The sequence below is a fragment of the Pan paniscus genome, chromosome 18 (genome assembly GCF_029289425.2).
Source record: "Pan paniscus chromosome 18, NHGRI_mPanPan1-v2.0_pri, whole genome shotgun sequence".
Taxonomy (NCBI): domain Eukaryota; kingdom Metazoa; phylum Chordata; class Mammalia; order Primates; family Hominidae; genus Pan; species Pan paniscus.
Window position 1 is genome coordinate 78,076,657 of NC_073267.2, and position 12,566 is coordinate 78,089,222.

Below are 12,566 nucleotides of genomic sequence, written 5' to 3' on the forward strand. Positions count from 1 at the left end.
CATCATGGAGAATGGGATTCTCGTGGATATGAAAGAGCAGGCAACAAGAAAGGCAGTCGACGTTAACGACGGGTCCCTGATGCTCTCCCAGGCGGGGTTAGGACTAGGTCCCGCTGAATGCCTCATCCTCCGCCCTCCAAGCCCAGGAGTGCCTTCTTGCCCACCGGGGCGCGGGGTTTGAAGAGGCTTTGAGGCACCACTTGGGCACGTGGAGACCTCTGCCAGTGTCTCTCGTCCCGCCCCTGCGTTCCCGGTTTCCAGGGGACTTGCGAGTCGGTCTTTTCTGCCTTCGAACTCTGAGTAGCTGGCCAGAACCCAGAGGAGCTCTCAGAACCCCAGGCCGTTGTCATGGAGAGAGCGCGCGCCGAACTACGTGGCTTGTGATTGGCTGGGAGGCACGCCCCCGCCCTCCCCTTCCAGCCCGTGGCTCGGCGACTTACAGAGAGGGAGAACATGGCTGCTGGCTTTTAGCACCTGGTGGGTTCCGCGCCTTGCAACTCGACGACTGCCCGGACGGAGTCTGGCTGCCCGACCCCCTGCGACAGGTGCTGGGCGAGGCGCCTCCCCTGCAACTAGCCTGCCGCTTCCCTCCCGGCGCCCCCGCCGCCAGCCCCGAGCGCGGACCTGGAGCGGAGAAGAGGTCGGTGCTTCCAACCCGGGGCCGCAGTCGCGGGGCGCGCGTCCTTGCTCTGGGACTCACTGTCGACCAACCCCCATTCCTCAGGGGCTCGGCTCCTTCCCCAAGGCTCAGGACGTACAGCTTGGGCGGGGCCCCCTCCCCAGCAGCAGTCAGCAGAGCTGCACGAGTCAGACTCCACTTCTGGTGCACCTGGTACCTTGGTACGCTGGGTTGAGGGCTTAGGGGTGGTTCTGGTTGGGGTGGCGTTTTGGAACTGTGAGCAGGAGCCGATGAATTCCCCCGAGTGTGTGTGTTCGTGTGTGTCTCCGTCTGCACAGAAATCCGAGCCAACCACTAGAGCTCTGTGAATGGGGAGAGTTTCACTCTCCAAAATATCCAGTTGGTCCGCTCTCCCATAGCAACTCCAGGTTTTATAAATAAAAATTTTTGAGACCGGGTGCGATGGCTCACGCCTGTAATCCCAGCACCCTGGGAGGAGAGGCGGGGGTGGGTCACTTGAGCCCGAGTTGGAGCACAATAAAGCCAAAAGTGTAAACAACCCAAATGCCCACCAACTGATGAGTGACTAGACAGAATGTGATATGTCCGTATAATCATATATTATTCAGCAATACAAAGGAATGCGTTGGTGATATGGGCTACAACATGGATGAACTTCAGAAGCACTACTGTTATAGGAAAGTGGTCCCTATCCAGACCCCAAGAGAGGGCTCTTGGCTGTCTAGCAAGAATTTAGGGCGAGGTCCACAGTGCAAAGCAAAAGCAAGTTTATTAAGAAAGTAAAGGAATGAAAGAATGGCTATGCCATCAACAGAGGGCTGCTGGTTGCCCATGTTAATGGTTATTTCTTGATGATACGCTAAACAAGGGGTGAATTGTCTCCCCTTTTTAGACCATTTGGGGTAACTTCCTGATGTCATGGCATTTGTAAACTGTTATGGCGCTTTTGGGAGTATAGCAGTGAGGACGACCAGAGTCACTCTTGTTGCCGTCTTGGTTTTGGTGGGTTTTAGCCAGCTTCTTTACTGCAACTTGTTTTATCAGCAAGGTCTTTATGACCTCTATCTTCTGCCAACCTCCTATCTCATCCTATGACTTAGAACGGCTTAACTGTCTGGGAGTGTAGCCCAGTAGGTCTCAGCCTCATTTTACCTAGCTCCTATTTAAGATGGAGTTGCTCTGGGTCACATGCCTCTGACACAACAAGTGAAAGAAGCCAATCACACACATATAAACAAATATATACCGCATGACCCCATTTATGTGAAATGTCCAGAATAGGCAAACTACATAGAGAAAAAGTAGAACAGTGGTTGCCTAGGACTGCAAGGTGGCAGGGTAGGATTAGGGAATGGCTACTAATGGGCATAAGTTTTCTTTTGGGGATGATGAAAATGTTCTAGAATTCCATTATAGTGATGGTTATATAACTCTCTACATCCAGTAAAAACTACTGAATTGTACACTCTAAACTGTGAGCGCTATAGTATATGATTTATATCTCAGTAAAGCTGTTAGAAAAAGAAAGGGCCTGGTGTGGTGTCTCACGCCTGTAATCCCAGCACTTTGGGAGGCCGAGGTGGGTGGATCGCCTGAGGTCAGGAGTTCGAGACCAGCCTGGCTAACATGGTGAAACCCCGTCTCTACTAAAAATACAAAAATTAGCTGGGCGTTGGGGCTGGCGCCTGTAATCCCAGCTACTCGGGAGGCTGAGGCAGGAGAATCGCTTGAACCCAGGAGGCGGAGGTTGCAGTGAGCCAAGATTGTGCCATTGCACTCCAGACTGGGCAACAACAGCAAAACTCCGCCTCAAACAACAACAACAAAAAAAAAAAAAAAAAAAAAGGAAATGGGTGGAGTGGGGAGAAAGGTGGGATGTAGAGAAATTCTAGGAGTTCCAGAAAAGGCAGTATTGGTAGCCAGTGGAGGAAAGAGTTCCAGGGAGATAAGTGCCATAAAGCATTAGATAAAATCTGCCTGATGTCCAGTCAGGTCATCAACTAGCTAAATCACTGGACATGTTGGGAAAATCAGTATCGGAGTAAGGTGAAGGTAGAAGCCAAACAACAGTCAAACAAGGCATGAATGGGAAGTGAGGACTTGGTCTTCACAAGATGGTATACTTTTTCTAGAAGTTCAGATGAAACGCATAGGGGTAAAGAAGAATGGGAGCTGAGAGACATCTGGGGACAAGAAATCTGTGTGTGTGTGTGTGTGTGTGTCTTTCAGAAGGGACAGATTTAAGCATGGTTGTAAGTCCAATGGTCCAATGGAAAAAGCCAAAAGGAAAAAAATGTGAGATGTAGAAGAAATATGGATGATAGATTAGAAGGGATTGGGGACCAAAGACCCCGAGAGAGAGCACGTTTCTCCAAATCAGCAAAGGAACATCTGTCTCTAAGACTGGAGGTGAAGTAGATAAGTGGGTTTGAAAAGTGGGTATAAAAATTGTCAACAGGCTCATTTTCCCAGCAATTTTCAGCTGGCATGATACTGGACTTTGTAGGTCAGTTTCAGCACAAGTGGGGATAAAAGAATCAAGAGCCCTGGTAGGAAAAAAGTTCAGTTGACTGGCTGTGAGGTCTTCATAAAGGAGAAAGAGAAACAAATACTGACATTCAGAGAAAGTGAGAGACCGAGAGGCCATAGGGACCTTTGACATATAGTCAACCCACTGAAGTCCCTCTCTATCCTCCAAAACAATATAATAATCTTAGAACCTTTAATCTCTCATCAGGAGAACCTTGATTTTTTTCTGTTGACCTGGATTTTAGTTTCATCTTTTTTTAAACCCACAAGACATAATCAATAGTTTTATATAGTCAATTTTAATTTAGATTTACACATAGATTTACCACTTTCTTTTTTTTTTTTTTTTTTGAGATGGAGTCTCACTCTGTCACCCAGGCTGGAGTGCAGTGGCGCGATCTCGGCTCACTGCAAACTCCGCCTCCCGGGTTCACGCCATTCTCCTGCCTCAGCCTCTCTGAGTAGCTGGGACTACAGGCGCCTGCCACCACGCCCAGGCTAATTTTTTGTATTTTTAGTAGAGATCGGGTTTCACCGTGGTCTCGATATCCTGACCTCGTGATCCGCCCACCTCGGCCTCCCAAAGTGCTGGGATTACAAGCGTGAACCACCGTGCCTGGGAGGTAGAGTTACCACTTTCTTTGTTCACTGTTTCCTTGTCTATATATGACTTTGCATGTGGAATCATTTTCCTTCCATTTGAAAGACACCCAACTTTAATGAGTCTCTGTTGATGACATTCTGTTTTTTGTTTTTCCAAAAATCCCTCTATTTAATCCTCATTCATGAAGATATAATTCTAGCTGTCTTCCATTGTTGCCATCTTCTAATTCTTTGTTGTTGTTTTGAGACAGAGTCTTGCTCTGTTGCCCAGGCTGGAGTGCAGTGGTGCAATCTCAGCTTACTGCAACCTCCACCTCCCAGGTTCAAGCCATCCTCCTGCCTCAGCCTCCTGAGTAGCTGGGAGCCATCACGCCCAGCTAGCCATCTTCTAATTTTCATTCCTTCAAAGGTAATCTGTTTTTTCTCTCTAGGATTTTAAAGATCTTCTTTGGTGTTCTATAGTTTCACTATGATGTGTTTCAATGTAAATTTATTTTTATTCATCTGGCTTGGAGTGTCAGGATTCCAGAATCTTTATATCTTTAATCAGTTCTGGAAATTTTCAGCCTTTATCTTTTCAAATATTGCCTCAATTATCTTCTTTTTCTGGAACCCAGATTAGATTGTTATAGCTCTCTGCCTTTTTTAAACTTTTTTTCATCTCTTTATCCATTTGTGGATAATTTCCTCAGATCGACCTTCTATTCACTAATTTTATCTTCGGCTGTGTCTAATCTATTATTAACCATGTGCATTACATTTTTAACTTAAAGATTTTCTTTTTTTTTTTTTTTTTTTTTTGAGACAGCGTCTCACTGTGTAGCTCAGGCTGGAGGGCAATGGCGTGATCTCGGCTCACTGCAGCCTCTGCCTCCTGGGTTCAAGTGATTCTCCTGCCTCAGCCTCCCAAGTAGCTGGGACTACAGGCGCATGCCACCACACCTGGCCAATGTTTTGTATTTTTAGTAGAGATGGGGTTTCACTGTGTTAGCCAGCATGGTCTTGATCTCCTAACCTTGTGATCCACCTGCCTCGGCCTCTCAAAGTGCTAGGATTACAGGCGTGAGCCACTGTGCCCGGCCATTTTTAAAATTCTATTTGGTTCTTAAGATTTTGGACTCTTGTTCTTTATTCATATGTCCAACCCCTACTTTAGTTTATTAAAATAAATTTTTGACAGCCGGGCGCGGTGGCTCACGCCTGTAATCCCAGCACTTTGGGAGGCCGAGGTGGGTGGATCACGAGGTCAGGAGATCGAGACCATCCTGGCTAACACAGTGAAACCCTGTCTCTACTAAAAATACAAAACATTAGCTTGGCTTGGTGGCAGGTGACTGTGTAGTCCCAGCTACTTGAGAGGCTGAGGCAGGAGAATGGTGTGAACCTGGGAGGCAGAGCTTGCAGTGAGCTGAGATCACGCCACTGTACTCCAGCCTGGGTGACAGAGCAAGACTGTCTCAAAAAATAAATAAATAAAAATAAAATAAATTTTTGAAACATATTAGACATCATAAATTTTGTGTCTGACAACTCCCTATATTTGAGGTTGTTATGAATATTATACTATTTTTTCTGTCTGTCATTCATGGTTCCATGTTTTATGCATGTGCTTTGTGTTTGTGATTCATGGCTGTGAGCTCATATTTCTTGGGATTATATCTGGGGAAGTTCTTTGAAGCCTGGACTGAAGGTAAGTTCTCCCAGACTGGATTTATGTTTGATTCTGCCAGATGCCTGGAAGCACTGTTAGCCGAGAACCAATTTAAACTACATTCTCAGCTTGCAGTTTTTTGGACCACCCAGGGACTGTGAATACAGGCTGTAATTCCACATAGGAACCAGGTTTGGTTACAAATTCTCAGGAAAGATACCCACCAACCCCCCTACTCATTGTCAAAGTTTGAAACAGGTAATTTACCTTGCAGTCTCTACCATGGGAGTATTCATCTATGGAGTCCCAATTTTTATTGGGTGGGGTGGGGAGTGTCTCCTATTAGATACCCTGCTTTGGATGGGGTATGGGTTTTGTCACTTGGCTCTTGTGCCTACAGGACTATGAAAAACAAAGCTCTTAGCTTTGTGCAGTGGCAGTATCGTAACCAATGAGGTTTATCCGAGGCACAATTATTGCTAATTGAAAACTTTTCCCAACACTGCCATAACGACTTGAGCTATACTAGGCATTGGCAATTTAATTTTTGACAGTCTCTACGGAGACTGAAATAAAAAAAAAAAGAAAAACAAAGCTCAAGTTTGCCTCATTTGGCAAATGATTCCCAGGTGAAAGCTAGCGTTCCATGTTCTGCCTACTACTCTCTAAGTTTATTCATTTTGTTTGGGTTTGGGCTTCTCCGTATTCCTTACCAATTTTCTAGCTCATCAATACATTTTAAAAGATTTTTAAGTTATTTTATCCAGCATTAAAGTTGCTGAGCCACACTCCCAGAAGCAGAAGTGCATCTGTGAGTTCCTTAAAGGAAACCAATAGATACCTGACTTGGAACACCCGGCTCTGCTTCAGCTTCCTTCAGTCTCCAAATGGGTGTGAGCTTCTTCTCACACCCAGTTAATTCCATAGCCTCTTACTATTGTGAACTGCACACCTTTCCCCTGGGGGCTAAAAGCCCAATTATTTTCCAGTACATGCACTTTCTACACAAACAGCAGAAATTCAGGTTGCTCTCCTTACAAACAGCGTTGTTCTCTTTCCCTTTTCTCTGGGAAGTACCAGTGCAGGTTTTAAAACCTCTGCTCTCCTGGGTAGGCTCAATGTTTGAGTGCTCTTTCTCACATTCATCTTGCAAGTAGGAGCGGTGGTGAACGCTGCCTTCCGCACTAGGTGGAAGGCTTACTCGTCTAAGGAATTTTTTCTTTCTTTTGAGAGAGGGTCTTGCTCTGTCACGCCAGCTGGAGTACAGTGCGCACGATCTCAGCTCACTGCATCCTCAACCTCCCTTAGCTCAAGCTGATTCTCCCACCTCAGCCTCCCCAGTAGTTGGGGACTACTGGCATGCCACCACACCTGGCATTATTATTACTATTGTAGAAGCAAGGTCTCACTATGTTGACCAGGATGGTCTGGAACGCCTAGGCTCAAGCGATCCTCCCTCCTCAGCCTCCCAAAGTGTGGGAATTATAGGCCACTGTGCCTGGGTACGGATTTTTCCTTTTCTTTCCCGTCATACTCTTATATAGCCTGGGAAAAAAAGGGGTGGCATTGCGTCAATGGTTAATAGTAACAGCAAATTCAGAATTCAGCACCCAGCTTCCTTTGATAAGACCTGAGAGGTTCTCACCCCACATGTTTTCATCTTTCCTTGGAATGCAGAACTTAATCCTCAACTCTGAGTCCTGGTTACCAATTCTGGGACAGTAAGAAAAATTCCTCTTATTCTCTCATAGTAATAAGTGACTCCACTGCTGTTACTAAGCCAATGGCTCTCATCATACTCAAAATCCACACCCCTCATCACAACCTCCAAAGCCTTGTTCCATCAAGTCCCAGTCTACCTGCCCTACCTCTCTTATCCCTCTGCTCACTCTCTTATCCCTCACTCTGCTAAGGTACATTAGGTATCTATCTGTTCCTAAGCACACCAAGCTTGTTCCCATCTGACAGCTTTTGCACCTTCAGTTTCTTCAGCCTGGAATTCTTTTCCCCTTATGCACCTGCAGTTGTTTTGTTGTTGGGCTTTTTTTTTTTTTTTTTGAGACAGAGTCTCCATCTCTCACCCAGGTTGGAGTGCAGTGGTGCAATCTTGGCTCACTGCAACCCCCACCTCCCGGGTTCAAGCGATTCCCCTGCTACAGCCTCCCAAGTAGCTGTGATTACAGGCGCACGCCACCACACCCTGCTAATTTTTGTATGTTTAGTAGAGATGGGGTTTCACCATGTTGGCCAGGCTGGTCTCGAACTCCTGACCTCAAGTGATCTGCCCCCCTCAGCCTCACAAAGTGCTGGGATTACAGGCGTGAGCCACCATGCCCAGCCTGCAGTTGCCTTAAGTTGCAGCTACTAAGTCACTTGCCTCAGAGAGGCCTCCCGGTCCACTCTAATTCATACTTGTGAATTATGCATTCTGCTAATTCCAGACCACTATATTCACAAAGCAGTGATAGAAAGCATTCATTAATTTTTATATATATTTTTTGAGACAGTCTCGCTTTGTCGCCCAGGTTGGAGTGCTGTGGTGAAATCACAGCCCACTACAACCTCTGCTTCCTGGGTTCAAAGGATCTTCCCACCTCAGCCTCCCAAGTAGCTGGGACCACAGGCGCACACTATTGCAACCAGTTAATGTTTGTATTTTCTGTAGAGACAGGGTTTTGCCATGTTGCCCAAGCTGGTCTTTTAATTCCTGGGCTCCTCCCTCCTCAGCCTCCCTGTGCTATTGACATGTTATTTCATTACTTGTTAGCCCCTTGCGCAGGATTTTGTGTTTGGGACAAGCCAACAGTGATGGAAATTTTCTCCCTTTTTTGTTTTGTTTTTTTTTTTGAGATGGAGTTTTGCTGCTGTTGCCCAGGTTGGAGTCCAATGGTGCAATCTCGGCTCACCACAACCTCTGCCTCCCAGATTCAAGCGATTCTCCTGCCTCAGCTTTCTGAGTAGCTGGGATTACAGGCATGCGCCACCAAGCCTGGCTAATTTTGTATTTTTAGTAGAGACGAGCTATCTCCATGTTGGTCAGGCTGGTCTCGAACTCCTGACCTCAGGTGATCCGCCAGCCTCAGCCTCCCAAAGTGCTGGGATCGCAGGCTTGAGCCACTGCACCCGGCATAAAGCATTTATTTTTGAATGTTCATATTTTTGATAAAGCAGTGTGATATCAGGAACATTTCGTTGCAGTCATTTTCTACCATGTTGGTATGCAATGCTCTAATGTTAAGAAATCAAGCTGAAATCTAGGAAATGTAGCCTGAATGTCTGTGATATATAAGACATAATTACATAAACCTAATAGCTGTATCTAAAAGTTGACCTATCTTTGTGTTGAAAATTTCCATCGGGCCGGGCGCGGTTGCCCATGCCTGTAATCCCAGCACTTTGGGAGGCCGAGGCGAGTTCAAGACCAGCATGACCAACATGGAGAAAACCCGTGTCTACTAAATATACAAAATTAGACGGGCCTGGTGACGCATCGCATGCCTGTAATCCCAGCTACTCGGGAGGCTGAGGCGGGAGAATCGCTTGAACCCGGGAGGCGGAGGCTGCGGTGAGCCAAAATCGCGCCATTGCACTCCAACCTAGGCAACAAGAGCGAAACTGTCTCAAAAAAAAAAAAAAGAGAGAAAATTTCTATCATTGTTTGCTTGTCCCAAACAAAATCCTGCGTAAGGGGATACGAAGTAATGAAATAACACGGCAGTAGATCTGCCTTTGCACATTGCTCAGGAGGCCACGGATTTGTCCGAAGTTTCTTTTTTCTCTAAAATGAAAAATGGAAAATTGCCTTTTGACGAAGATGTAAATGCCCCACCCTCTGACGCTCTCACTCCCTTCCTGTGTCACTCTTACCGCTGAAGTCAAGACCTGACATTATCTTGTTGACATGTTTGCGTTTTTATCGTCAGCCTCGTCGAAAGGGGCGTACGATTGCTCCCTGAAACCAGGGTCTTTCTCGGCCGATTCCCCAGCTAGCAACAAGCCCCTTGCAAAGAGGAGGCGGACAGTGACTGGAATACAGGGACACGCACACTCGAGCCACACTGGCTGCCTCCCTCGGCCCTCGCAGGGGTCCCTAACGCGCCTTCGGAAGCCGCCTAGGCGGGGCTTGCGCGCGCGGGCCTCTGGGAAGTGTAGTTCGCGCGCCCGGCGTGGACCCGGGGTTGCAGGAGCGAGGCTCCGAGTGCGCAGGCGCACTTCCGGCTCTGCCCCGCCGCTGCGGCCATTGTCCGACCCCGGTGCGGCTGAGGCCCCTTTGGGCAGCCCCTCCGCAGATCAGAATTGGAGATAACCGAGCCTTCGGCGGGGGCGGGAGGAGCTGCCTGAGGCTCTGGGTGGGCCGGAGGTCGCGAAATCCGGAGCCCCCCAGAGGCGGTGATTCCGAGTGCGCGGGTCTGGGCGGGACCCCTCCTGGGTTTGGCGGGTGTCAGCCGGGCCTCGCCCACCACCCTGCGAAGGGAACTGGGCGTGGCCGGAGGGGGGTGTCCGGGAGGCCGCTGAGCCTTTCATTTCGGGGATGGGGAGCGGCAGGCCCGGGCTGGTTCCGCGGTCCTCGCCACCATCTCCCCTGGAGATGTGGTTTAGGGGCGGGGCGGGGTGGGGTCGGTGTTGCAGCGGGGTGAGTGGGCCCTGTCCTTTCTCCCCAGCTCCTGCCCCGGAGCCGGGCCCTGGCGAGGCAGGAATGGCCCCGAGGCCTCCGACCGCCGCGCCCCAGGTGAGCAACGCGTTCCTAACCTCCTGGGCATCCCATCCATCTATCCATCCCATCTCCCAAAGGTGTTTGGAGCAGTTATTGTTCTCTGCCTGGCGACTCCCTTACTTGCTTGGCTCGATCGGAGCCTCCTGGCCATGCAAAACCCCAGGCTTTGGGGAGCTGGATTCCCAAAGGGGAGGCTGCTCTGTGGGGTAGAGAGGGCCAGTGTGGTGCGATCTTGTGGGAGGAGTTGAGATTGGATGCGTTGGGAAGTGTCAGTTTTGAGAGTCCTGAATGCCACGCCAGTTTTTTGAACTCTTGTCAATAAGAAATGGAGAGAGTGGGGTCACAGGATGGAACACTGTAGAGGAGGAAGTGACTGTCGGCAAGTGAGGAGAGAGGAGCCCCAGCTTCTGACCCAGGGCCCATAGAGAGTCCGTAAGGGGCCGTAGAAGCCTGGTTAGAACATGTCTAGGAAGAGGCTGGAGATGGGCTTACTTGGGCAAGGAGGCAAAAACAAAACAAAATAAAAAACAACCAAAAACAAAACCAGGGCTGATTCTCCCAGAGCATTTTGTGTCTGTCCTTTTCTGCTTTAACAAAAATGTAATAGAGCAACTCACTCCCCACCGCCAGAAGTCCAGCCTTCACCTTAATGTGAGGCTGATTCGTGAACCCATTTATTCTTGTGGCAGAGGGGGCATTTTCTAGAAGCGTCACAACTCTAAGGTTATCCATTGATTTACATATTGGTGAAAATACATCAAGATCCAGATGGTACCTGTATCTTTGAATCTACACTCTCTTTAGAATTAAGGGAAAATGACAGATTGTAGTTGCTAGGTGTGTGAGACATCAAGATCAATTCAAATAAAAATACCAAGTTGCCAGGTACAGTGGGTCACACCTGTAAGTCCAGCACTTTGGGAAGCTGAGGCAATAGGATCGTTTAAGCCCAGGAATTTGAGACCAGCCTGGGCAACATAGTGAGACTCCGTCTCTGCAAAAAAAAAAAAAAAAAAAAAAAAAATTTAAAAGATAAAAACACCAACTTAGTAATGTCCTTCAAAAGAGCAGTTTATAGTGAATTAAGCATACAATACTTCATGCCTTTTTTTTTTTTTTTTTTTTTTTTTTTGAGACAGGGTCTCTGTCACCCAGTCTGGAGTACAGTGACATGATCTTGGCTCACTGCAACCTCTGCCATGGTGCACGCCACCATGCCCGGCTAATTTTTGTATTTTTTGGTTTATTTTATTTTTTGAGACAGTCTCATTCTGTCACCCAGGCTGAAGTGTAGTGGCATGATCTCGGCTCACTGCAACCTCCACCTCCTGGGTTCAAGTGATTCTCCTGCCTCAACCTCCCTAGTAGCTGGGATTAACAGGTGTACACCACCACACCTGGCTAATTTTTTTGTATTTTAGTAGAGTCAGGGTTTTACCATGTTGGCCAGGCTGGTCTCGAACTCCTGACCTCAATTGATCCGCCCACGTTGGCCTCCCAAGGTGCTGGGATTACAGATGTGAGCCACCACGCCTGGCCTAATTTTTGTTTTTTTTGTAAAGATGGGGTTTCTCCAGGCTGGACTTGAATTCCTAAGCTCAAGTGATGTGCTCGCTTCAGCCTCCCAAAGTGTTGGGATTACAGGTGTGAGCCACCATGCCCAGCTAATTTTTGTATTTTTAGTAAAGACGGGGTTTCACCATGTTGGCCAGGATGGTCTCGATCTCCTGACCTCCCAAAGTTCTGGGATTACAGGCGTGAGCCACCGGGCCCGGCCTGCCTTTTCTAATATATATATATATATATATTTTCTTATTATATGTTTCTGTTTTTACAGGGATGAGCCTTAAGGAGTAAGACACCTGACAATACTAAAACAAGACAGTTACTTGGTTTGAGGAGAGCCAGAGCACATCATGATCGTTATCCCCTTTACATACAAAGTGTCCTCCATAGGCTTGTGGGAATTAGATGACTTAACACCTCATCAGGGACTCTGGTCTTTTCCATAGTGGGAGGATACCTTTTTAGTGGTGAAAGTGGATTCATGTTCTGAGCAGTGAATTTTAAGGACCACTGTAAACTTGACTTTTCAAGCTATGTTCCCTGAACGCCCTGGCTCAGTTGCATTCTCATTGAATGGCCTGATGGTGTCCATGTGGGTTATCTAACTCGGGCTGCAGATGATAACCAGGGATGAAGGACAGAACAGAACACTGGTCCTAAACGGGGCTTTTCAGGCAGAAATTTCCCTTTAGCAGTGGTTCCCTTTCTCTGAGCATGACCCTCAGGGGAATGCAAAGATTAGTAATGAGTCCTGTGACTGCTTAACTGTAAAGTTAATTTAATGGGAGCAGACAGTCTCCTGCAGAAGTAGAGCGCAAGAGAGCTGGTGTCAAGTGTTGTTGTGGAGGTCCAGAGGCTGCTTG

General features: G+C 47.7%; 1 protein-coding gene and 1 non-coding gene across 18 annotated transcripts in view; both read left to right on the forward strand.

The window, feature by feature from the left end:
• The first annotated feature begins 127 nt into the window (after positions 1-127).
• ZFP90 (ZFP90 zinc finger protein) overlaps positions 128-12,566 on the forward strand; it is a 70,611-nt gene continuing 58,172 nt past the window's right edge. For 2 of the 17 annotated variants that reach the window (XR_010110276.1, XM_063597698.1), the window contains exons 1-2: positions 8,734-9,676; positions 10,085-10,152. Coding sequence is in view for 15 of the 17 variants with exons in the window: in XM_063597698.1 (XP_063453768.1) it covers positions 9,325-9,676; positions 10,085-10,152 (420 nt within the window). In the remaining 2 variants the exon portion in view is untranslated. Of the gene's footprint in view, positions 841-3,687; positions 3,793-4,023; positions 4,182-8,722; positions 9,831-10,084; positions 10,153-12,566 lie in introns of those variants that run through there. The other 15 variants (XM_055100395.2, XM_055100393.2, XM_055100394.2 and 12 more) reach the window with 15 other exon arrangements.
• Positions 5,846-5,989, forward strand: LOC112437493 (U4 spliceosomal RNA). Its single transcript, XR_003026091.1, has one exon. It is a non-coding gene; the product is annotated as a U4 spliceosomal RNA (small nuclear RNA).